Source organism: Pan paniscus, chromosome 14 (genome assembly GCF_029289425.2).
Source record: "Pan paniscus chromosome 14, NHGRI_mPanPan1-v2.0_pri, whole genome shotgun sequence".
NCBI classification, from domain to species: Eukaryota; Metazoa; Chordata; class Mammalia; order Primates; family Hominidae; genus Pan; species Pan paniscus.
Genome location: NC_073263.2, coordinates 97,076,261 through 97,103,839, shown reverse-complemented (window position 1 = coordinate 97,103,839; position 27,579 = coordinate 97,076,261). Strand labels below are relative to the sequence as shown.

The 27,579-nt window shown below is 41.0% G+C and overlaps 1 protein-coding gene across 4 annotated transcripts in view; it reads right to left on the bottom strand.

Moving 5' to 3' along the window:
* The window catches only part of CLDN10 (claudin 10), a 145,195-nt gene that overhangs the window by 6,691 nt on the left and 110,925 nt on the right, over positions 1–27,579 (bottom strand). For 2 of the 4 annotated variants that reach the window (XM_055096908.1, XM_055096909.1), the window contains exons 2-3: positions 11,294–11,455; positions 11,124–11,205 (exon numbers count right to left, since the gene is read on the bottom strand). In XM_055096908.1, coding sequence (XP_054952883.1) covers positions 11,124–11,205; positions 11,294–11,455 — 244 coding nt within the window. Of the gene's footprint in view, positions 1–11,123; positions 11,206–11,293; positions 11,456–13,962; positions 14,053–18,623; positions 18,930–27,579 lie in introns of those variants that run through there. The other 2 variants (XM_008957396.4, XM_003832027.4) reach the window with 2 other exon arrangements.

Genomic DNA, 27,579 nt, shown 5'->3' with positions numbered 1-27,579 from the left:
GTTATGTGGGGTGCCCGCTGATCCTGCGTATCTCTCTGAGGCTGCCATGGTCCAGTCTCTCTTATGAGATGCTCAGCCTCCCCCTCTGCTGGGTTCTCTCCCACTGCCTGGCAGATGCCAAAGGACTTCCTACCCAAGGCATCCAACAAGACTTGCAAAATAGTGACAGGTGCCTCCCAAATGGTGGCTAAAGTAGGATGGAAAAATTTAAATTATAAGGGTCTACTTATATATGGAAACTTCATAGAGAATTCTTACATTTAGGAAACCTAAAATAAAGACATTTGGAAGGGGGTACCTAAACAAAAAAAACTGCTTTTCTGTGGCTAGATTATAACAGACATATGCCCATTATCCTTCCATGCACTGTGATTTTCATTAGGGTAGTTCAGAATTCTATAAATTGTATATATTAATAACAGGTAACATTGATTGATTACCTACCATGTGTCACTGTGGTGGATGGTTTCTAGACGTTTTCTTTGTATTTTCTAAAATGAACATGTTTCAAGGATTTTATTTAGCTCATTAACTAATTAGGGAAGCAGATATATTAGGTCTGTGCAAAAGTAATTGCAGTTTTTGCTATTAAAAGTAATGACAAAAACGCAATTACTTTTGCACCAACCTAATATGTTACAAATTGTCCAAAGGTAAATTCAGGAAACATATTTAGGCAATCAGGAATGCTGAAATGAATTTATAAATAGTTATAAAACTGGTCTATATATATATATACACATATGTGTGTATGTGTGTGTGTGTGTGTATATATATATATATACATTTTTAAATTATGTATATATTTTATTCCTCCTATCTAACTGAAATTTCATATCTTTGGGCCAATATCTCCCCAGTATGTTATCTTCTCTAATCCTCTTAACATTCAGAACAGGAAATATTACCTCTGTTATCCAGTCAAGGCAACCACAATCTACCTAATATAACAGTAGAGTAAGGGCCAGGACCACGGCCCGGGCCAGGATCTGAGCTGAGCCAAACTCCAAAACCTCACCCTTCTCCTCTCCACCACCTGCCTCTCTAATAGTGTGTAAAGTGATCAGTGAGTGTCTACACAGAAGTACTAATTCTTGAAAATTATTCACAGAAATTTAAAAACCATCCACAGTAGGACTAAATCTAATGTTGGCTAATCTTTGTTAGCCAAAGTAAACTGTAATGTAAAAGGAACATCTCATGTTCCCAAAGTCACATAGTTCAATTCAAAACCAAATCAGTTGCTTAGCACCATCCATGCCATTGATCTCCATTCGTGTGTGGATAATTGGGGGGTTTGCTTGGCCGTAAGTGAGAAATGAGGCGCCGAGTCATAATAGTTACAGTAGGCACAATAACAGGTTTACATGCAGACTTTGAGGTCTGAATAAACTGACATCACAGAGAAGGCTGTGCTTCAAGATGGGAAATTCCTAAAATAACAAATACTGTCCTGAGATGCCTTAGGGCATGGCCAGTATTGCTAAGCATGGGTCAGGAATCCGTGTGTGGATGTGGGTGTAAGTGGCTTTGTGTTGAGGTAAAAATATACAGATGGACTTGCAGCAAAAGAAGCTTGGGTCAATCAAAAGTGAATCTGACATTAGGAGATCGAGACCATCCTGGCTAACACGGTGAAACCCCGTCTCTACTAAAAATATAAAAAATTAGCCGGGCGCAGTGGCGGGCACCTGTAGTCCCAGCTACTCAGGAGACTGAGGCAGGAGAATGGCGTGAACCCAGGAGGCGGTGCTTGCAGTGAGCCAAGATCTCACCACTGCACTCCAGCCTGGGCGACAGAGCAAGACTCCGTCTCAAAAAAAAGGTGTATCTGACATTTTATTCGGATTTCAAGTAACCTACCTGAACACATTTTAGAATTGAACCAAGAGTATCCAGTTGACAACTTTAAATTATTACTTATCGCTAACTCAATGCTATGACAGAGGTGACCAACAATTTTTAAATTACACAAGCCTTATTTATTTTATTTTATATCTATTTATTTATTTTTTGAGGCAGAGTCTCTCTCCCTCTGTTGCCCAGGCTGGAGTGCAGTGGTGCGATCTCAGCTCACTGCAACCTCCACCCCCCGGGTTCAAGTGATTCTCCTGCCTCAGCCTCTTGAGTAGCTGGGACTACAAGCACCTGCCACCACACCCAGCTCATTTTTGTATTTTTCGTACAGTCAGGGTTTCACCTTGTTGGCCAGTCTGGCCTTGAACTCCTGACCTCAAATGATCCACCCACGTTGGCCTCCCAAAGTGCTGGGATTACAGGCATGAGCCACTGCACCCAGCCAAGCCTTATAGTTTCATGCTAGGTCCCCTTCAAACGTGCCTTCTACTTGAGAGCCACGTGTCTTAAAACAATTGTCTCTTCTACTAGGTCTCCAACATTTCAACATACATTTCTCTGTGGCTAACCTTAATAGACTACATAAGGTAATATACTATACATTAATATACTCTGCATTAGGGTCAGTATCCCTAAAAATAGTAGCTAGCATTTAGTAAGTGTTTACTATGAACTACCATGATTCTAAACAGTTGAAGAATACTATCTCATTTAATCCGGACAACAGCCTCCTAGTATGTATTATCCTCATTCTACGGATGAAGGGCACTGGGCACAGAAAGGGTAAGTAACTTCTTCAAAGTTACACAGCTAGAAAGTGGCAGAGCGAGGGTTTACTCTCAGGCAGCCTGGATCCAGAGTCCTTATTCTTGAACAGTGTGCCATGCTGCCTCTCCCTGTTCCTTTAAGCGATCACCACAAGCACACTCCGTCTTACCATTCTAGGAGATATGCAGACAGACAGACAGTCCTACACCACTGCAGATTTACCATCCTTGCTGTAAGGATCATGGAGCATGGGTCCACTACAAGAGATTCCAAAGTGAGCAACACATGGTTTCGACTTCTAGATGCTTGTGGTCTTCTTTAGGAGAACAACCAATAAATAAGCAGGTGCAAACCACCCAGTAGGGTTAGGATGGAAGCACAAGGTAGAAAGGGAGCACCCAAAACAGGGACACCCCACCCAAAATGCAGGTTCTGAAGGCTGATCAGAGGTTAGCCAGGATGTGAAAAGGAGAGGAGCAATGGGGGTAAGAGCTGAATTACCAGAAAGCAGGGCACGCTGGCAGAAATCATGATGTCACGCACTAGTCAGTAAAAACAAAAGAGAGTGCCAAATATTTAGTTCCCAAGCAGATTTTTAGGTCATGCTAGCATAACAAAAGCATCTAAGTAATTCTGGTGATCTGAGGTGGCCTGCACTACTTCTGAACAAACTGAAACCACTGAGTAACACTTTCTTAATACTGAACAGTTGAACTCTGTTTTGTTCTTAACACTTGGCACTTATCTGGAATCTCCTATCTGAGAATGTGTGAGATCACTACCAACATTAGTTCATCCTCCAAATAACTCATGAATGGAGTAAACTTAAATAAACAAACATCCATAATGTATTAAATTATAATAAGTATAGAAGAGAGAAATTAAATATCTTGACAAGGTCACCTGATGAGGTCAATATTCTTTTCAACCTCACCCAGGAAAATCTGTATAGCCTAGAAATTTACTTCTTACATTGTCTAGTGTCCATTCAACTTGACAACAAGAATGAGATAATTTGACTGAAAGTAGGTAGTTGTTCACATGCAAATCAATAAACGTAATCCATCACATAAACAGAACCAACGACAAAAACCACATGATTATCCCAATAGATGCAAAAAAGGCCTTCGACAAAATTCAACAGCCCTTCATGCTAAAAACTCTCAATAAACTCCGTATTGATGGAACACATCTCAAAATAATAAGAGCTACTTATGACAAACCCACAGCCAATATCATACTGAATGGGCAAACCTGGAAGCATTCCCTTTGAAAACTGGCACAAGACAAGGATGCCCTCTCTCACCACTCCTATTCAACATAGTGTTGGAAGTTCTGGCCAGGACAATCAGGCAAGAGAAAGAAATAAAGGGTATTCAATTAGGAAAAGAGGAAGTCAAATTGTCCCTGTTTGCAGATGACATGATTGTATATTCAGAAAACTCCATCGTCTTAGCCCCAAATCTCCTTAAGCTGATAAGCAACTTCAGCAAAGTTTCAGGATACAAAATCAATGTGCAAAAATCACAAGCATTCCTATACATCAATAACGGACAAACAGAGAGCCAAATCATGAGTGAACTCCCATTCACAATTGCTTCAAAGAGAATACAATATCTAGGAATCCAACTTACAAGGGATGTGAAGGACCTCTTCAAGGAGAACTACAAACCACTGCTCAACAAAATAAAAGAGGACACGAACAAATGGAAGAACACTCCATGCTCATGGATAGGAAGAATCAATATCGTGAAAATGGCCATACTGCCCAAGGTAATTTATAGATTCAGTGCCATCCCCATCAAGCTACCATTGACTTTCTTCACAATATTGGAAAAAACTACTCTAAAATTCATATGAAACCAAAAAGGAGCCCACATAGCCAAGACAATCCTAAGCAAAAAGAACAAACCTGGAGGCATCACGCTACCTGACTTCAAACTATACTACAAGGCTACAGTAACCAAAACAGCAGGGTACTAATAGCAAAACAGATATATAGACCAATGGAACAGAACAGAGGCCTCAGAAATAAAACCACACATCTACAACCATCTGATCTTTGACAAACCTGACAAAAACAAGAAATGGGGAATGAATTCCCTATTTAATAAATGATGCTGGGAAAACTGGCTAGCCATATGTAAAAGCTGAAACTGGATCCCTTCCTTAAACCTAATACAAAAATTAACTCAAGATGGATTAAAGACTTAAATGTAAGACATAAAACCATAAAAGCCCTAGAAGAAAACCTAGGCAATACCATTCAGGACATAGGCATGGGCAAAGACTTCATGACTCAAACACCAAAAGCAATGGCAACAAAAGCCAAAATAGACAAATGAGATCTAATTAAACTAAAGAGCTTCTGCACAGCAAAAGAAACTGCCATCAGAGTGAACAAGCAACCTACAGAATGGGAGAAAATTTTTGCAAACTACCCATCTGACAAAGGGCGAATATCCAGAATCTACAATGAACTCAAACAAATTTACAAGAAAAAAACAACCCCATCAAAAAGTGGGCAAAGGATATGAACAGACACTTCTCAAAAGAAGACATTTATGCAGCCAACAGACACATTAAAAAATGCTCATCATCACTGCTCATCAGAGAAACGCAAATCAAAACCACAATGAGATACCATCCATGCCAGTTAGAATGGCGATCATTAAAAAGACAGGAAACAACAGATTCTGGAGAGGATGTGGAGAAATAGGAATGCTTTTACACTGTTGGTGGGAGTGTAAATTAGTTCAAACATTGTGGAAGACAGTGTGGCAATTCCGCAAGGATCTACAACTAGAAATAGCATTTGACTGAGTGATCCCATTACTGGGTGTATACCCAAAGGATTATAAATCATGCTACTATAAAGACACATGCACATGTATGTTTATTGCGGCACTATTCACAATAGCAAAGAGTTGGAACAAACCCAAATGTCCATCAATGATGGACTGGATTAAGAAAATGTGGCACATATACACCATGGAATACTATGCAGCCATAAAAAAGGATGAGTTCATGTCCTTGGCAGGGATATGGATGAAGCTGGAAACCATCATTCTCAGCAAACTATCACAAGGACAGAAAACCAAACACCACATGTTCTCACTCATAGGTGGGAACTGAACAATGAGAACACATGGACACAAGGTGGGGAACATCACACACTGGGGCCTGTCAGGGGGTGGGGGGCTGGGGGAGGGATAGCATTAGGAGAAATACCTAATGTAAATGATGAGTTGATGGGTACAGCCAGCCAACATGGCACATGTATACCTATGTAACAAACCTGCATGTGGGGCACATGTATCCTAGAACTTAAATAATAATAATAAAAAAAGAAAGTAAGTAGTTGTTTATTTCTAACCACTAAATAGCCACAATGGTGAAAATATTTTATTATATAAAGCTTAAATCCTAAAGTAGAAACCAAATACATGCCAGGAATGAGAAGTGCGACATGATTTTGAAAAGTCTGGAAATAAGCCTAGAGGATGATAAGACCCCAACACAAGAATAGCTGGGCCAAAATATTAACGGTAAATGTCATATACAAAAAAAAAGAATAAATCTAAGATAACAATTCTGTTCTACTTTCTCAACCAGAGCAATCAGTTAAGTCGTATAACTTTGCATGATTTGAAAAGAAGTTTCTTAATGTTGATCAATTCTTACTTGCAATGGTTTATCTAAGAAAACAAAGCTGAACATTCAGAAAGTTAGTGGTATGGATAACAAAACAATGGTGGGAATAACGTAATTAAATTTCAACATCCTGGTATGGTGAATCATGCTAAGGAGTACCTATTACTAGAAGCTTGCAGGAGATTTTTTTTTTCAGATTCATTAGTTTTTGTTTTAATAAAAAGGAGGAAGTTAGTTTGACACAGCCTAAAGGGAAAAGTTGAAAAACAGTTTTCAAGGCTCTGCAAGAGCTCATGCTGGAGTCATCAAACATAGTCATAGCTCGAATGAAAAAAAGCAAAACAAAAGGGAAAAATAGAGAAATAGCAAAACACCATGAAATTCTTTACAGATTGCAGTTCTGTCAAATGATTGTAGCTCGGAAGAAAAATCTTCCCAGATATGTGGTGGGAAAGGAAGGACTTTTAGAGGAACTAGCCACTGAACATAAAGTGCAATACTGCCTGCCATGTGCCTGCTGCAATCTTTACTCCAAGTCCATGCTAGAAGCCACTCATTTTTTCCTCATCAACAAAGCTCCTGTTGAGTTCCTTGCATATAGCAGGAATGTATAGGGAACTTGGTTCATGAGCTTAGTTGTGTTTTCCTAACTTGGGCAACCAAGATGTGCCTTATGTAGAGTTGTCCTGGAAATCTACAAAGAAGATCCAATTAACACGGCATACAAATCTGAAGGAAAAACAAGAGCAGCAGCAAAGCAAGAACAACAAAACCATGCTCTGAGGTCTAAACTCTTTTCCTCAGGGGTTGGGTATTGGAGAGCAAGTATTTGCTCACCAGAAATTTAAACTAGAACATGTGACAAGTCACTGTCTCTCACTGCGCTTCCTAAGGGCCCAAACACACATGCTCCTGCAGGGAGAGATGGTATTTAGTGGCAGCTAGTTTTTGTAAGATTAATATAAGATAATAATGGGAAGAAGAGAGCTTTCTTGCTCCATCCTCTGGGAGGCTCCCTCTATCCACTGAGACAACAATTTTCTCTGCTAATTCTGAAAGGACTAGGTCTACACATAAGAATTTCACTTCTAGGTACTGTGCTAGGGAAAGAAGATACAGTTGTATAGACGTTTTCTGACCTCAAGGAACTTAATTCTCATGCCAGCTGATTAAGACACCAAAGACGTAGAACATTCCTATAGTGGCATCCTCCACATCCCAGCCTACCTAGGACTGGCCCTGCCACAAGCTTTGATTCTACAACGTATTCCTCTCTAAGTTCATGTACAAACAAAACCAGAAGCATCAATTATCAAATTCCAGCAAATGCTAGCCACAGAAGTGCTATCCCTAGAATAAGCCAAAATAAAATATTGCTTTAAAGATGACATTTGAGAGCTAGGAAATCAGTTCATTTTGTGCTGATAGCCAATTTATAGCTTATTCATCTTCCCAGTTTTTATCCCGTCTACTAGAAGGTGTTGATAAACGGAAACCAAATGAAGTCATATTAGTTAATTTATTAGTTTTTATACAAGTGTGTTTTGTTTAAATGAGGTCTGAGTTCTTGTGGGTGTCATGTCATTTTTATGCCCCTTTTCTATCATTGTGGGAAATTAGAATCTGATGGTATCTACAATTCTCAGGCCTTGAAAATTCCTTGATCCAACTGGATTTTGTTGAAATCATGGAGGACCTTTCTTTGTGAAAGGCACTGCAGGGAAAACAGAGATGAAGGAAAGTCCTAATCTCAAGAAGTCAACTCATTCTCAATATCAGGTTTTTTATAGTCTATATTTTCTATAGACCTTGATGCAAAGGGCCTGTTATTTGTAAATATTACCAATGGATAAGCACTGCTGTTTTTCATGACCCCTGGTTCTTGTGCTTTTAATTACATTAGGTAAATTGGTGAATTGCAGGTGTTATATTTTTAAGCCACCGCAGAAAAGAGCTAATAAAGGCATCTATAAAGATAAGCCACATCTTACATATCATACAGAATTAAAAAGCAATCTTAATAATAATTAATAGAACACAATAAGAGCTAATACAAGGTGTTTGCTCTGTGTCAATCACATCTCTCTCTCTCTCTCTCTCTCTCTCCTCTCTTAACTCTCACAGCAATTCTGTGAGAGGTATACTATTATTATCTTTGTTTTACAGATGAGAATACAGACAGACAGAGAGAGGGAGAGAGAGAGAGAGAGAGTGGGTAGGCAGAGACAGAAAGAGAAATTCCAAGAAGCTAATGAGAATGGAATAGCTCAATGTAGCACCAAGAGGTTGAAAAAGAGGAAAACCTCTCATAGCACCTAATTACTGAACTGAGTTTAATCAAAATCTGAAAAGAGAATAAGAAATCCCAATGGCACTACACTGAATTAGGTGACTGAGCTATAGTAAGGACAGAAAACAGTCACGCAAAGATAGGTTTAAGTTATTGTTTGTACACAAATTAGCCTTGACCATTTGAGGAAAGAGTCCAATGATTTTTAAGATATAGACAAAGATATCCTTAATAATTGTCAGGAAAATAAAACCAGTAATATAGAAAAGATAATGCAGAAGAGTGAGCAATGTGTTTAATAAAATAAACCATGAGAAATACAGGTTTGCTGCATATTTATGATATCAAACCCTAAAATAAAAATATATCATTTAAATACAATATTTCTTTTAAGTATCATTAAAATATTTCTAAGCTTCAGAAATACAGCCTTGGTTTCTATTTCAATGTTTCCTGCCATGTACATCTGTGCAAATCTCATTTGAAAGATAAGTAGGAGAAAATTAATAAATCAGGACATGTTTTTGTATTATAGGCAGGGGATAAAAAAGTTATATTGAGGTCTAAAACCCATTTAATAAAATTTGTTTTTCTTTCCCATTTAATAAAATTTATGAATAAAAACTATTTTTAAATGTATAGAAAAGGCTGGGCATGGTGGCTCATGCCTGTAATCCCAGTGCTTTGGGAGGCTGAGGGAGGAGGATCATTGAAGATCAGGAGCTGGAGACAACCCTGGGCAACATAGCAAGACCTGTCTCCATTAAAAAATGTAAAAATTATCCGGGGCCGGGCGCAATGGCTCACACCTGTAATCCCAGCACTTCGGGAGGCTGAGGCGGGTGGATCACCTGAGGTCAGGAGTTCGAGACCAGCCTGGCCAAAATGGTGAAGCCCTGTCCCTACTAAAAATACAAAAAAATTAGCTGGGCATGGTGGTGCGTGCCTGTAATCCCAGCTACTAAGGAGGCTGAGGCAAGAGAATCACTTGACCCCAGGAGATGGAGGTTGCAGTGAGTCGAGATCGCACCACTGCACTCCAGCTTGGGCAACAAGAGCGAAAACTCCATCTCAAAAAAAAAAAAATTATCTGGTTGTGGTGGCACATATATGTCCCAGCTACTCGGGGGGCTGAGGTGGGAGGATCACTTGAGTACAGAAGCGCAAGGCTGCAGTCAACTAAGATCACACCACCACACTCCAGCCTGAGTGACAGAAAGAGGCCCTAACTCTTAAAAAAAAAAAAAAAAAAAAGGACGAAAGAAACCTCTTAATGAACAGTACATGTAGCATATTGTCACAAAAATTACAAAATAGTGGAATATTAGAAATCATGATTTTTAAGAGCCAGTGTTCTGAAGTTCAACTGCCTGGTTTGAATCCCAGTTCAATCAGCCTACTAGTTTGGTCCAAGTTCCCTTGAACACATCACTTGGCCTCTTTCCTCAATTTAAAAAAAGAGCACCAAGAGGACCTACTTTATAAGGTTGTTGTAAGAATAAAATAAAATAACACAATAAAATAATATTTGCAGTGCTCTGCTTGGCTCCTGGTGGGGACTCAACATGCGCTAGCTATTATTTTCATTTTATTTCATGATATAAGCATTTACTGTTTATGCATAAGGTACACTTAAGCCAGAACTAGAAAATCAATTTCCTGAAGATTCCTAAAACCACCAGAAAAAAAGTAAAGCCCAGCTGACCAGCTATTTCAGTAATATACTTCTTAAAAATTCTATAAAATTTGACCTGAAGTCTAAAATAAAATTACCAGCCTCATTGATAGCAATACACACACACGTACGTGAGGCTTCCTAAAGAGGGATGTAGATACATTCTTAGGTAAGACAAAATATTTAATATATTAATTCTGATTTGGTATCCCTGGGGTTTTCCCAATCCAAAGAAATAAGCCTAGGGAAAGTATAAAAAGCAACAGCCCATAGTTTAAAAACAACACCAACAAGCAAACTGATCTGTTAATTCCAAAGCATTCATCTGCAAGACTGACCAGCCACATTTGGGTAAAGGTGCCGTGCTCCTACAGCATTTTTCAAAAACCTTGCATCGTATACAGTTTCTTTATAAAGGTTTATTAGGAGGAGCTTGTTAAGACAGTAGTTAATACAGCAAATTTAAAAGACCCAGAAACTAGCATCTGGCAAATATCATTTTGAGTGGGCAACAATCAAAGCAAGGTTTTAATTTTCTATTCGCACACCGCATCATTCTTTCCTCCCCATCTGACACCTTTCACGTTTCCTCTACTTGACCTCAGTTTCATGATGTACAGCAGACGATGAAGTTTATAGTTCTAAATTTGATGCCTTGAACTGTTTCGAGACAAGACACTGCAACACTAGCAAACTAATTAAATGCATATTTTGCGTATGTGGCATATGACACATTTAATCTTGAATGATGTCATCAGTTACCATTTATCAGTATGTCTTACTTTCAAAAGTCATATAGGAAATTCATGTCTCTTGGTTGAGAATATTAATTTATATACACTTCCTGTGAGCTGGAAACAGACTGAGAAGAGTACTTACTTTTGCTCAACAAAGAGAGGATCAAAGAATTCCGTTGTGATTTTGTTTGCATATAGGGAACAGCCGGTCATTGAGCACAGCCCTAACAAATATTAGAGGGAAAGCACTATGGTTAGTGTGATTTCATTAACATCATCAAGTACCTTGTTTGGAAGAAAGTTACTATTTACCTGACAGTATGAATACAATCCCAGCCAAACAAGCAATTTTAGCTTTGGCTTTATCGGAGCCTCCGACTTTGGTACACTTCATTCCAAAGAGCGCAAATATGGAACCAAAGAAGCCCAGGCTGACAGCAGCGATCATAAGTCCTCTACATGCCTGGATATAACCTGCAATTAGAGTAGGTGATTTACGTTACATAAAGCATGTGGCTGTCCAGGGAGAAATCCTCATTTTACGTTGTCATTCTGGATGTTTGTTTTCCAAAAAGATAACTGTGATGGTGAAAACATGTGGCAAGACAAGCAAGAAAGGAAAGCAAGTTAATCTACAGGGAGTGCCTATTCTAGGTCACACACTGTGAAGTGCGGTTTATGGGGAATCCTCAGGATAGATCTGAGTGTTATTTCCATATTCACCAGTGAGGAAACTGAGGCACACAAAGGTTATGTGACTTACCAGAGGTGAGTTAGAAAGTGGCAGACATGGATTCCATCCCAAATCAGACTACGAATTCCTTATAGTGAAATTCCACAGTGAAAGGTGCCTTTCACTGTGAAAAAACATCATCTGCCACCATCACAACTCTGTAGCTCCTCCGCTCATTGGACTTTAAAAGGGTGTTTTAATGGTTTTGACATTATCAAATGATAAGATTTATAACTGGGTGGCAGAAAGAGCTCCAAAGGGTCAAACCTTCCAATATTAGTGGACGCTTATTAATAGGAGACTAACTGGAATATCATCATGAACCATGCGGGGTCTAAGGGAATATTTTAGTGAAGTACTATTGTTTTCAGGGCGTATATAATAAAACTGGGTTTTAAAAAGCACTATTTTGTAGAAGAGTAATTTATAGTGATTAAGTCAACTGTTCTCCTATAAATGAATGCCTTTAAAGTACCCTAACGAGTATGTTCTGTCAGTTCATTTGTTCATCCTTCCTGTGCTATTCATGTTCTTAGTCATGTATTTTTATTTGCACAGCCAGGGTACACGGTAAACTTCAGTGTGGCTTTTGTCCAGGTTTTTACATTAACAGGGTTTAAACTAATAAGCTTTTACCACATAAGCCATTTTCATTTCAGCCTGAAACAATGCCATATTTCGATCTAAAATAGTGATAGTAGCACATACCGGGTGAAAGTAAGTATCTGCTAAGCAAATGAACATATATACCTACATCAGGTTTACGTTTGGAATTAAACTTTTTAACTGGAAAAAACCTCTTATGTGCCAATATATGATAAGTCACTTATTATTGGTGTTCAAGCAGAGCCATGATAAATAATAATTCCGAGACCATGATAATCATGAATTTAGGGAGTACATACTAGTGGCCTCCAGTTCAGTTTCTTTTTTTCTTTTCTTTTTTTAAGACAGGATCTCACTTTTGCCACCGAGGCTGGAGGGAAGTGGCATAATCATAGCTCACTGCAGCCTCAAATTCCTGGGTTCAAGAGATCCTCCTGCCTTAGCCTTCTGAGTAGCTGAAACCATAGGCGCTTGCCACCACCTATGGCTAATTTTTAAATTTTTATAGAGACAGTGTCTCGCTGTAATGCCCAGATTAGTCTCGAATTCCTGGCCTCAAGCGATCCTCTTGCCTTGGCCTCCCAAAATCCTGGGCTTAAAGGCATGAGCCACTGCACCTGGCCCCAGTCTGTGTTTCTTTGGAAAAGAATGAAATTGAAGTTTTAATCCTATTCCTTGGACCCATTTTTGAAGAGCAAACAGGAGCTGCTCTACTTAATTGTAAACACTTTAGACTCCCACAAATGCAGACTGCAAGGACAGTGACCTTCCATTGTGTAGTGTGAACTATTTCCATACAAAAAACAATTTCACTAACACCGTGGCTATCAAAAACAGCAAAACAAACTTATTTTTAGCAATACAGGATAATGAAGGCTTCTTTCATAGCAATCATTGTGCTGCAGGGCTATCTGGGTCTCCGCTGCCAAATGCTGAACCAGCTGTATTTTAAACTTCAGTCCTCGAGCTCCCCAGCCAGAGCCCAGACAGCAGGTAGAGGCAAGACAGAGAGGGGAAGCCTGTCAGTCCCTTGCAAGTTTGAAGAGAGCCTGTGAGGATAACCCAAACTGGTTCATCACTTGCCACCAGGGCTACTCGGACAGTGTGGTTTCACTCTTTTTGTGAAATTCATTTTAATCTATGGTTTTGAGGTTTTATAGCTGACTCTGACTGCAGTCATTAAATAAACAAAAAAATGGGGGACTCATCCATTTATATACACTCCCAGAAAACATTAGCATGTACCCTAATTTGCATTGCCTTTAGTTACTTCCATGCTTTGTTAACAGAAAGTGCAAGTTGTCGGGAATTTACCAAAGGTTAAATTCTACAATCTGGTCATTTAGAACGCGGAATGCATTTCCCAGATGGTAAACAGTGGGTAGAATCCCAGGCCAACCCATTCGATTCTTAATACAACAGGGAAAATAACAGCAGTCTTTGAACTTTATGTAATCACCACTGATAACATTTTTCCCGAGTTTCTCACTCTGAGATGCCCCGTCCCAGCCCTGGTATTGGCAGGAGGACCCACTTTGGTCTCTTGACACAAGCATGAGAGGAGAAGTGGGCAGGGCAGATTCTGATCTGGTCAGGTCCTTCTTTTGTGCCAACCAGAACCCGGATTTGGAAAATGAGGTACCTTTCTCCAGCATGAACAGCAGCCATAACTTGTTAATTTTGCGCATGCACAAAGAAGGCAATTTACAAGGACGATCATTGGCCAGATTTTCTGAAATGGAGAGCAAAGAGCAGGGGATAAACTCCCCTGCCAGCCATAAATGTAATGGAGTTGCTCGTAAGCCTGAGATTTGTAAATTCTCAGTGTTCTAAGGCTACCAGTCCTTACAACACCCACAGATTGGAGCCAAGATGATTCCAACAAACCCTTTCAGAGTTCATCTTTTGCAAAGCAGACCTCTACAGCCTTGCTTTCTAACAGTTCCTGAGGGCAAAACTTACAAGTAACACCACCAGGAGAAGTGTTAGTAAAAACCTAGTCAAGGAGGCCATTATTTTTGACAGGTCTAATTTACTGACACTGTTAATAGCTAATTAACACATTAAGGTGCTGAGGCATGAACATATTTATTTAGAAGTTCTCTGAAGTATAATTTATAGTTAGTTCTCCTGGGAGAAATGGCAAGCATTCCCACTAGCAAAAATAGATGGCATACACTAAAAACAAGCTGGCTGAAAATCATTCTCAGCTGAAGTTCAAGTGGTACTTTGAAAGGAGTATGGGTTAACAATAAACAGAAATCACAAGCTCATTCAACTGTGAAATTTTCAAATAGTAAAATACAGCGACTTTAAATTAATGAACTCTGTTGGAGGAAAGCTTCAAGGTGTTCCTTAAAAGTTAAGTGTTTTCCAAATTAAGTGTACTTTATTTTCAATTGCAAATCAGCAAAAAACGAAAACATCCACTTGGTGGAGACAATTCGCTAATAGCACCTGTGCTAGTTGATGGATTTAGGGGGGAAAAAAGAATGCGCTTTTCTTTTCCTGGTAGCTTTGTGTACTTCTGCAAATCCTTTGAGAGAACAGTGGTATGGGGAGGGCAGGAACTCTGAGTTTCACCTCTGGTGCTTCTATTTACCCAAGGTATGTACTTGGTTATAGGACCTAATCTCTTTGAGGCTCAGTTCTCTCATCTGTAAAACAGGGATGGCAGCACCTCCTTCACAGGATGAATAATATGGATGTCTGCTGAGCAGTAAGAAAGTCATCAAAGCATCCCGTCATATTATAATACTACAATGGATTCTAAGCAGAAATTAGAGCTGGGTTCTTAATATGGCATAACGTTAAATCTACACATATAGCTTTGCTAGGCCTCATTTTTCTTATAAGGAAAACAAGTGGCAATGATACCCCTAGGGGAGGGGAATCAGAGATTTCTTCATATAAGAAATTTAGGGCTGGGCGCATGGCTCATGCCTGTAATCCCAGCACTTTGAGAGGCAGAGGCGGGCAGATCACTTGAGGTCAGGAGTTCAAGACCAGCCTGGCCAACATGGTGAAACCCTGTCTCTACTAAAAATACAAAAATCAGCCGGGTGTGGCAGTGGGTGCCTGTAATCCCAGCTACTCAGGAGGCTGAGGCAGGAGAATTGCTTGAACCCGGGAGGTGGAAGTTGCAGTGAGCAGAGATCATGCCATGGCACTCTGTCCTGGGGGACAGAGTGAAACTTTGTCTCAAAAAAAAAAAAAAAAAGAAAAGAAAAGAAATTCAGAATAATGACCTCATCGTTTGACTCCAAGAGTTCTTCTACCTAACACAAGATAGGCAAGAGTCACGAGCCTTCTCTCTCCCTTCCTGGATTCTCTTCCCAATCTAGAGCTCATGCCTGGGTTTAAGGGGAGGGCTGTTCCACTCAGGCCACCATGGCCACTTTCTCCAAAGGCAATGTCAGGACCAGCACCCACCAGATGCGGCTGCCCTGGGAATGCAAGGTCGAGAGGACAAACAGAGGGCCCCTACCGTGGAAGCTTCCACTTGCAGGTGGGGGAATCAACTCCCCTCCACAGGAAAACACAGTTGCATGATTTAACCCTCCAAAATGTTATTCTGAGAGATACAGAAAAGTAAGTTTGTTTTGCGGTAGGAAATGCCATCTTAAGCCACAGAAGGAAAGTCATCAAAAAACAGGCTGATAAATATGATTCTATTACAAATTTCAAAGTCCTGTATGAGAAAAGACATCATAAATTTAAAAGACAAACAATGGTGTGAGATTGCAACCTACATAACAAATCAAGGACTGACAAATCATCGAAACCACGAAGAAACAACAGAACCACGGGCCTAAGATATGGATGCCAATTCACAAAAGAGAAAAAAAAATGGTCAGTGAGTTTTGACCATTTTTATAACCAGTGATTTTGACCACAGCAATAAGGGAAATGCCAACTAAAATGATAAGATGGCTGGGCGCAGTGGCGCACACCTGTAATCCCGGCACTTTGGGAGGCCGAGGAGGGTGGATGACCTGAGGTCAGGAGTTCGCAACCAGCCTAACATGGTGAAACCCTGTCTCTACTCAATACAAAAAAAATTAGCTGGGCATGGTGGCACACGCCTGTAATCCCAGCTACTTGGGAGGCTGAGACAGGAGAATCACTTGTACCTGGGAGGCGGAGGTTGCAGTCGGCTGAGATTGTGCCACTGCACTCCAGCCTAGGCAACAAGAGCAAAACTCCGTCTCAAAAAAAAAAAAAAAAAAAAAACTGGATTAACACAGAGTGGTGAGAATGTGGAGAAGCAGGTATTCTCATACACTGTCAGTGGAAAGTAATTTGACAGTATGAACTGAATATTAAAATGCACGTGTATTCTACTGCTCTTACAATACCATTTCTCAGTGGAATGGAGTCTACAGAAATACACACACATACAAAGAGGTGAATATAAGATTTTCAGTAAAGCACCACCAACAAAGAAAAGCTGGAAAAGGTCCAATGTCCACAATGGATCCATGGTTAACTAAGCCATTTTATGCAGTCTAATGAATATACCATGCAGCAGTTACACAGAGTCAAGTCACTTCTATTAAGTACTGACTTGGAAAAATATATTGATTTTAAAGTGTTGTACAACAGTAGGTAGTGTCATGCCATTTATGTTTTTAAAAGTCATTTTTCAGTCACATGAGCACACAGGAAGGCCATTTTGCAAGCTGGATGGCATAAAAATGTCACTCCTCTCTGTTCTCCCAGCTGACCAGGACAACTATTCCTACTTCCTCTTCACTCCCGGCCCAATCTGCCCCCAAGCAGGTATGGTACCACCTCCACTCTCACTGCAGACATGTAGGAGAAAACTTTATTATTCTGCACTTAATAATATTCATAGAGCATTCATTTCCTTCTCTCCCTTGTCCCCCAACTGTCCTACAGAAGGAAGCGTACCTATCTGGCACACTATCTCAGAGAACAATAGAGTTACAACAGAAGAGTGTTCAGAGGACAGTAACACATTGCTGACTATAAATCACAGGAACAAGAGAATGCCTGTTCATCTACCTGGATGCGTGCTCTACAAACCACAGGAAATTCAGCGGTAATGCTGGGGAATAAACACTGTTCCGGCTGCTTATTTTACCGAACAGGACACGGACCCGGGCGCCACCCTTCTAAAACTAGATGCGTATTCCTTATACGGAGGTTCCATCAAATACCACGTTGAGCAACAGTTTGCTCTTCGTGGCAAACCCCATCTTAGAGGAATCAACTATTTTCTTTCATTTACCCAGCTATGTAAACAAAACCTGCAAGTGCGGTAATAAAAGAAAAAGAAACACCTCAAATCTAGAAATACGTAATGTAAATAACTCCTCTTAAGTTTCTGCCAGGATTCGTTTGCTGTAAAATCCTGGAAGCAACGAGCCTAGAACTTGAGCAATCAATGGGACCGGGCTGACATCGGCTGTTGTCTTGAAACTCAACAGAGCCAGAGTTCTGTGTGAATATCCACCAGCTGCTACCAGCATAAGGCCTGGCTAACCGGAGCAACGCAGGTGAACATCCACAAAGGAACAACCCAGGACAGCAGCAGGCACCGGGGACTCGGATGCAGAACTGGTCAGCTCCCGGCGCCACGCTCTCACGGCCCAAGATTCCCTACCCTCTGCGGACTCATCGCGGCACCGCAAGGGCTATTATTTTCCTAAAACTCGGAGGAAGTGTTTGTAGTGTTGCCTAGGCAGACAAGTTTGTAGAAGCTCTTTAAAGGGAAACAATAACAACAACAAATTCTGCAATATGTTTTCCCGCTTCCAACCTCTCAACCCCCACCCCCGCCTACTTTTAAAAGAACCAACGAAATGGCTCAAGGGAGGTCAGGACAAACGGATTTGGCTTGCAGTGACACCATTTTTATCAGAACCCAGCCTTCGGGGAACGTAGGGGAGGTGGAGGACACAAGCCCCTGCAGCATGAACTCTGGGGTCCCAGCGGTCCCCAAGATATGGGGGGTGGGGGAGGGCAGCCGCTTCCTCGACTCTCAGGACCGCAAAGCTTCCCCATTCCCCGACGCCTGGGAGTCACCAACCCGGGCCTGTCTGCGTGTCCCCCCTCCCAGGGTCCCAGGCTCGAACAGGCGCCCCGCGAGACAGCCATCAGGAGAGGGCGGGCACCAGGAACGTCCCCGGCTCCCTAAGGCCCTGTGGGGAGAGACGGGTCGGGCCTCAGAGGAGTCCAGTCTAGGGGTCCCGCTGGGGGTATTGGGGGCAAGAGGGCGCCTAGCGGGCTGGCCATCAAGGAAGGAGGGCTGAGGGCGGGGGCCGCGGGGATGCAGACCGTCCAGCGCCAGCATGGAGGGGAAGTCCTTGCAGTTGGAGACGCCCGTGGAGTCGGTAACGCACGCCTTCCACAGGTTGGCCCAATAGGTGGCGGTTGTGATGACCGTGCCGTCGATGGTAGACACCTTCCAGTAGTCGGTGGGCAGCGTGGAGGACACCAGTACCCAGCCTGAGATGGAGACCATGAAGGCGATGATCTCCGAAGCCGTGCTAGCCATGCCGCCGGCTGCAGCCGCGCTCGCTCTCCGGCTCCCACTCTGCGCCGCGACCCCCGCACTCCCAACCCCGCGGCTCCGCCTCCCGCCTCCGCCTCCGCCTCCGCCCACCGTCCCCGCCCACCACCCCGCCCAGCGGACCCGGCGCCAGGGGGCGCACGCGACCCCTCACACCCATGCCCTGGCCCTTGAGGGGGCTCAGAGGGCTCGCAGTCGCCCCCCGGGTTCTCCATCTGCAGCTGGCCCGCGCCCGCGTGCGGGAGGAAGGCCGGCCTGCGCTCCCCTGAGCCAAAGGGCCGCGGAGAAGGGCTCGCTTGTTGGAGCGGCTCAGGTTCAGACTGGCAACCGGGTGTGGACAGCCTGCTGCGCCCCCACCTCACCACCCCGACCCAGCCCTACCCAAGGCAAATTGCTTGGCTTCCTGACTACCTTGTAGAAGCAGAGCAGGAAAAGCCTTTTGCATGCCCTGAAAGGACACGGTTTGGTAACTCAGCCCTCGGTTTGCTGAACTCTAAAGGTTTGCGTGCCACGCTTGTTTGCGTGACTCTGTTTGACTTGTCAAGGAGGGATCATTGCAGATTCTGGGCTGGAAACCGGCCTTGCCCTCAAAACTCTGCAGTTCTTTTTGGCCTGGTGGTATGCGGAAAGTCATGGCAAAATGGTGCGTGGCACAGGCCTAAAGTCAAGATAGCAGCAGATGGGGCATCCTGACGATCTTGATCTTGCTGGTGTACTCATACTAATGCACTACGCAGAGGGCATTTGTTCAACACATTTTCCCTGTAGGTCCCTTCCAGCTTCCAGATCTAGAGGCTATTCTATGAAAGGATGCTGTTATCCCAGTCAGAACTGCTATCTTGTCTTTTTTTTTTTTTTTAAACCACCTCCATCTCTCACGCCTAATTGAAATATAAACTCATTCATTCCTTCATCCCTTCATTGCTGTCTCAAGGTAAACATAAAGATCAGGGTGTACTTCTGGCTCCTGAGGCCACAAATCTGGGCATAAATGAGAGAACAAGGACACGGGTTATTATTTGTCCACTTAAAGGTTCTTGCAGTTCTTGTTATGAGCTTCCAGGGTTCACTTGTTGCCAAAAGTAAGGAAAGGTCTAAAACCTATCAATCAGTCTGCTGTAATAAATCTCGTGCTAACCCTCTGCGTCACTATCTGTAGGTAGAAACACTCTGGTTCAATGTGAAGAATTTCTTAATTTCCCTTTGTCACTTTTTTTTTTTTAACCAAATGGGTGCCCAGTGAAATTAGAGGCGACAAGGTGACAGGAGAAGAGAGGAAGCTGGACATAGAATCATCAAAACTTAGATTGGAAGAATCACTGTAGACCAGCAGGACACGCTCCACGCTCAAAACAATTATCCTGTCTATTTCTAGAGATAATGTTTAACCCATGCTCCACCCTTCAGGACCGGCAGTTCAGTGCATGGCAACGTATCTATTCTGTTTTTCTTCATGTTGTTTTGACAGCCCTTTTAAAAAGCTTTTCTTCCTATTGAGCCCCAAATCTGTCTCTCTTCAATGTCTACCCAAATGTTGTAATCTGTGCTCTGAGAACACGAAGTAAGTCCTACTCTTGCAGCCGTGCAGCGGCTGGCAGGTAGTGGGCTTCTCTGTGCTTAACGGTCCCATGGCTTTCGTGAATGGGTACAAGGGTGACAATGCAGACATGGTTACCCTACTGTTCTGCTCTGAACCCCAGCTTGTCCTGATGTATCATGTTAGGTTCACTGGTAAACTAAACTTAAAAACTGAGTTTAAGAAGTATCTCCCTGGCTGGGCGCAGTGGCTCACGCCTGTAATCCCAGCACTTTGGGAGGCCGAGGCGGGCGGATCATGAAGTCAGGAGATCGAGACTATCCTGGCTAACACGGTGAAATCCCGTCTCTACTAAAAATACAAAAAAAAAAAAAAAAAAAAAAAAAAAAGAAGTATCTTCCTAACCTCTTCCTTCTCATCCTCCTTGCTATGCAAATCAGTCACCTTTGAGCAATGACTACAAAGCATCCTCTATACTTTTGTATGGCTTGCCTTTTTAAAGTGATTTATCATCTGTTTTTTTGCCCTCTAGCATATTTCCACTATTATTTCTATGCCATATTCCTTCCTGAATAATCTGCCTATTTCTGATCCAATTACTATTTGAAAAACACAAAACCCATTAACCATAACATTTCTTACTGATTTTTCTAAAATTACAAATTACACAAATTTAATACTTTATTTCCTGGCCTTGTTTGATAGTCCCTTTGTTTACCGTGGCTTGCCTATGGTAGGTACTCACTAAATTGACTATTTCTTTGTTTTTACTAGACAAAACCCTGACTTACTTTTGCCACAAAACAAGTGTAGTGCTGTGACCTTTAAGACTCAAGCACTTCCTAATTTATCACCTAGTTGGCTATAAAGTCCACTGTTTGGATCCAAAGGCACATTGTTTGTTTTAAAGAAAGAACTTTGAAGAATGGTTTGGTGTTTTAAACCAGTCTGCAAAGTTTATTTAACACATAATGTAGCTCTACCTATTATACTTCAAAAATCCATAAGCCCAGATTACTGTTGCAACATAGCATCCGGAAGAAACAAATTCTGAATTCCTGCTTGGAACACTCTTCTCTCTGCTGCATCGCCACACCAGTGAAGCCAGAATCTCTGGGGGTGGCCTTGGTAGCAGTATTTCCAAAACTTCTAATGTGTACTCAGGCTGAGAACCACAGCTCTGACCAGTTGAGCTCTGTGTTATTTATTAAATTAATTAAACAGTTAATTTAGCATAACGGATGGTGGTATGCATCACAGGAAGAAAGAATATTAATCTCATTGTTGAATACTTTGAAAAAAGAAATATTCTATTAGTGTAGAGATTGCAACACACAATTTCAACTTAAAAGGGATGGGAAACACCACAAACAATCCATAAATTAAAACTTAAATGGCAGCACTATTAGTTCCTTTGCCAGCTAAAACAGACTAGGGTCGTCATGCCTGTGGACTTGGTTAATTTTCCTTTCTCCTTTCTATGAGGTTGGACAACCCTAAACTCTTTTCTTTATCTTCCCTAGGATGTACTACACAGTTACTGTGGAAAGCTGTATGTTGGAGGCCATGAGTGCCTGACCAAAGAATGAAAAATGTTAACTTTCTTTAATACCTAGATAATATTATGTAATGAATCAAACATTTTTATTTTAGAATGTCTTATATCTTATGCTTCTCAAGCTAGTTTTGTCAGGAGAATTCTAAAGATATTATGGAGTAGCATATAATCTAAAAAAAGAATGTCCAGAAAATAAAAATGGACCAAATAGAGATTTTTGAAAAGAAGTAATGGATAAATGTCTTGTTTTGCTTTAAGATTATACAGTTCCCAAATAACCTTTGCAGTTAATCTGCAAGCCGATTTACAGAGTACTTTCGACTGATAAATGCTTCCTTATTTTCTTTAGGATTCAGTTCACTGAAATTTCATAAGAGACTATTCTTAATTTAAATATAAAAGTGAATACATCAAAAAAGATTGCCTCCTCTAAATTATTCAAAGTAACATCTTAGTTAACAATAGTTTAGTCTTTACAAAAAGCTATAGATCTTTTCCAATATGAAAACTACTAACTGATCTATAAATTTGACCCGAAGACATACAATGCCCTGAAACATATTCTGAGCCTTTCTACTTTTGAGGTCTAAGTCACTGGAATTAGCACTGAAAATTATTTCTTTGGCTTATTATGGTTATTAAAGAGAAATAGAGGATCCCCCCACCCTGGGGTTGTTCAATAGGAGTGAAAACCAGTTTAGCCAACTAAACAGGAGATTTGCAGAAATTCCTTACTTGAGATTCAGTACACCTACCAAGCAACACAGGTGTGCCTTTCAATAGCTCAAGGATTTTCTAAGCATCAAATTTGGTTTCAGTATACATTAGCTCCTTCCTAGATTCCAGTGAGGTGGCGTGCTGCTAATCAGGTGGGAAGAAACTGAATTCCTGATGATACGGTATTAACTAAAAAAAACAACTGCCTGGGAGCCAAGTATTGTTACATCACATTAAAGAAGACATTAATGCCGGTACCAAGATATTAAAAGAGCATATCTGTGTTCTTTTTCCTTCCATTTTCCCTAACATTTCATTTATCTTAATGCTTATGCAAATCCAATGATATTTGTAATCTACTTAGCATGAAAGCTACAGAGTGATAGGAATAGTTACAGAATGAACAGTTATTCTCACCATTGCATCACCATTCATATATAAATATATATCTATAATTTTTTTTTGCAAATTATAACTATAAAAACAGTTGCCTTATTCTGTCATTTGGCAACCTGTGAAGTTGTACTCCATCAGAATGTTTCTATGGGCCTATTACAAGTCAGTGCCATATACCTTGTGGATTTGTTTTTCATGCATTCATTTGAAACACACTCATTCCCAATTCTAAATTATCTTAGTAGACTCCTCTTGAGCCCCTGAAGGGGAGGGGTAAGGTTTGGGCCCCAGCAGGAATACCCTTCGAGCCTGGAATGACTCTCACTCTGTGATGCTAGAACATTCCAGCGCTTGTAGACAGGTTGGGTACATTTTGTTTGTCTATAAGCACTTGATGAATATCAATTTAGCCTCCCACCCAGGTTGGGGCAGTATGTTAATTTATATGTTTTGGGCAAGTGATTTTATGTCTCTGAGCTACAGCTCCCTCATTTGTAAAACAGAGGAGTTATTCTGGATATCTTCCGAGACCACTTTCAACTCCAAAAACCCCTGAGTCTAGGATTCCTAAAGAACTCAGTCATTCACAGATAACATCAAGGAGAGGAGAGAAGCAGTTTTCCTTTGCTGTCTTTACTGTTTTATTCCCACTCACTTTCTGCCTCCCTCCTTTGTTAAATTTAAAGGTGGCGTCTGTATAGATGTGTATGTGAGAGGCAGTGCATGGAGAAAATCTAAAATCTCTACATGTAGACTTATTGTCACTTATTCCTTCTGTTTAGGAGAAACGTGATAAGGCATGGTACTTTCATTCACTTAAGAGTCAGGGAGATATAGCGGACAGAGGGTAGATGATGTAATCAGAAAGATGTGAGATAAAATTCTACCTCTGAATGACCTTGGACAGGTCACCTAATCTCACTCAGCATCACTTCTTCAAGTATAACGTGGGACTAAATGACAGCTTCTTTCAAAGGCGTTGTGAAGATTAGAGACAATGTATATGAAGGACAGGAATGTAGTGGATGCTTAGTAAATAATGAATATTATTCAGTTCATTCATGCCTCTCATTTCCTTGTGTCTCTTTAAAGAGATAAAATTACATTTTTTCATAAAAGTGGTATTAATCGGTTAGGCTAACAGCAGTAAGTGAATAAGGCTGAAGTGTATTGCAAATCTCAAAGTAGGAAAGCAGAAAGTGTGGAGTCAAATGCCAACATGGAAGGGGCTGGTGCCCAGAGTGAGGGCAGAAGGAGGGAAACCAGGAAGTCAGAGCAGAGGATAGTCCAGGGGAGCAAAAGTGGTAGGGGGTGAGGGGCTTGCAAAGGAAAGTGAGAAATAAAACTGGAGGACAGTTAAATTTAAAAGGGTGAACAGCTGGGTGCCTGTAATCTCTCTCAGCCCCTCCAGAGGCTGAGGCAGCGAGATCACTTGAGCCTAGGAGTTCCAGACCAGCCTGAGTAACATAGGGAGAGTCCCCATCTCTTAAAAAAAAAAAAAAAAAAAAAAAAAAAAGGTAGCCAGCCGCCTGTAGTCCCAGCTCTTTGGGAGCATGACCTAGGAGTTCAAGACCAGCCTGCCTGTCTCTAAAAAAGTAAAAATAAATGAAAGAAGTGACCAATGACAAGGCAGAGAGAGTAAGGGGAACAGAAATTGCAAAGAGAAAAGCAAGGGGCAAGAAATAAAGATAAAGAAGAGAAGAAGTGGGAAATCAAGGGGAGACAGCACTGGGACGAGAAGCTGAGCAGAGGACACTGAGGACAGGGTGAATGATTTCCATAGCCCTCAGTTTTCTCAATGACTAGGTGTAAGGAGTGGGAAGCAATACAGTCTAGTGTCTGTTACCAAATGCAGATACTTGCTCCTCTCCCTAGTCCTCACAATACAGCAGGTGCAAAGTTTATTCCAAACTACTCAGAAGTCCCAAGTTACCATGTGGCTCACATTGTGGGGAAAATCAGAGGAAGTTTAAAATGAATTATTTCAGGGTTAAAAATGCATGTTCTTACAAAAACATACCTATAAGCTAGGGCTTCATTTTGAGAGTTTTTTTTTCTTCAAAATGTAGGCATTCTCTTATTTCTATCTAATAAACACTGATCTTGGTACCTTTTAACAATTCCATGCAATAGATACTATTTAATAAAACCCCATGCAATGGGGTACTATTTTCATTCCCATTGTACAGAAGAGGAAACTGAACCACAGAGAGATTAAGTCACTTGCTCTGAAAGGTGGTGGAGGTGAGGTTTCAATGTGCCAGCTCAGTTCTAGAGTCTCCACTCCTTGTGAGAAGTTGCCTCCCACCAAGACAACTCTTTGTGTACAGAGTACAGTCAATATCTACAGCATGTGAACGAACATGCACAAAATGCATTAAGACAGTTCTGAATAACTTGATTTAACTTTATTTTCAGGAAAATTGCTTTTATAATCAGAATTATTTGAACAGGGTACCTAGTTTCCTTACTTCATTTCTGTATATGTCTAGATCTTGCAGTAAGTGAATTGAAGTTCAATAATATGCTGTTTAATGGTATCCTGAGCAAGGCTCATTCACTGTGTTAGTTTGGGTCTGGAATATTTTTCTTTGAGTCCACACACACAGTAAGAAGACTTCATTAGAGAATTCTTAAATCTGTCTTCTGCGTGCTTTGAGCTCTGGCCCGTGCTCTCAGCCAAACGGAGCTGGCCCAGTGACTTGAATGGGAACGTTCTGCCAGTGAGCGCCCACCCTTCTTCCCTGCCATCCTGAGTTGGGGACGTTCTGCAGTGAGTATCATTTACTGTGCTGTGGACGCTCCTTCTCATGTTTATTTCATTTTCTGGTGAAAATATTTAAAAACCAATGGTTTTTAAATAGCCATAAAAGATATTGTTATTTTAAAGGACATCAAACTAAGGTATATATTTTTATTTCTAGAATGCTGAAGTTAGAAAGGACCTTAAAAAAGTTACCTAATTCAATTTTTCAAATGAGGAAACTGGGACCCAAAAGTGACTTCTTTTTTTCTTTTATTTTTTGAGACGGAGTTTTGCTCTTGTTGCCCAGCCTGGAGTGCAAAGGCGCGATCTCGGCTCACCGCAACCTCCACCTCCCGGGTTCAAGCGATTCTCCTGCCTCCCAAGTAGCTGGGATAACAGGCATGTGCCACCATGCCTGGGTAATTTTGTATTTTTAGTGGAGACAGGGTTTCTCCATGTTGGTCAGGCTGGTTTCGAACTCTTTAACTCAGGTGATCTGCCTGCCTCGGCCTCCCAAAGTGCTGGGATTACAGGTGTGAGCCACCGTGCCTGGACTCAAAAGTGACTTCTTAATGCACATTAGGTCATAAAGTATATGTTGAAGTATTATATCAATTGGAATAACATTTTGCATGTTATCAATATTTTTCAAAAATGTATAAATCTGAAAAATTATCTGAGTTTGATGCTGAAGAAAAATCTGAATTAGAAGCAAGATTTGAATAATATTTAAAAGTTGAGCCAGGCACAGTGGCTCACACCTGCAACCCTAGCTCTTTGGGAGGCTGAGGCAGGTGGATCACCTGAGGTCAGGAGTTTGAGACCAGCTTGGCCAACACGGTGAAACCTTGTTTTCACTAAAAATACAAAAATTAGCTGGGTGTGGTGGCACACACCTGTAATCCCAGCTACTCGGGAAGCTGAGGCAGGAGAATTGCTTGAACCGGGGAGATGGAGGTTGCAGTGAGCTGAGATCGCACCACTGCACTCCAGCTTGGGCAGAAGAGCGAGAGTCCATCTCAAAAAAAAAAAAGTTGAAAACTACCCTATTTCATCTAGGTTCTCCTCAAAGATATATTTATGCTCCCCAATAAAATATTTACAAGTGTATTACTAGGAGGCTTCGTGATTCAGGTTCATGCAGTCATCTCTATACATGACTTCTGAATAGTAACATAAAAAGAAAGGAAATCACAGTGGAATTGTATGCTGATAATATGGCAGACTGATAACAGACACACCTCTCTTTGTGGTTCAAAGCAATAGCTGTTTCTATGATTTAGGGTTTGTAAAGAATGAATAAAAAGATCTAAAGAACAAAGTTGATGTCATGTTTTGCCTGTATTATCATAACTGCCACACCTCTAGGATTACTGGCATAAAGCTTTCTGACAAACAAACATGCCCTATGTCAGCTGCCTCCCACTGTACAATTCATCCATATATGTAATCCTATAGAGTTAAGCCATGTTTTATTTCCAATCAAAACACCATGTAAAAGATTATATTGTAATTTTTTGACATGCTAAATAAAGCAGCCAATGAAATTTGGTTAAGCAACCTGAATGATACTCTGTTTATTCTTGACTTTCTAGAGTTCATATACTGTAGAGGAGAAAAGCAAATAATAAAATTTTATTATTTCATATTAATTTCCAGATGTGATTGAGAGGATCCAACAAATTAAATAATAGATATTATAGAACTGGGTATACTATAGGCATTTGCTAAATGTTGTTGAATTTAATTTTATTAGTCAAAAAAGGA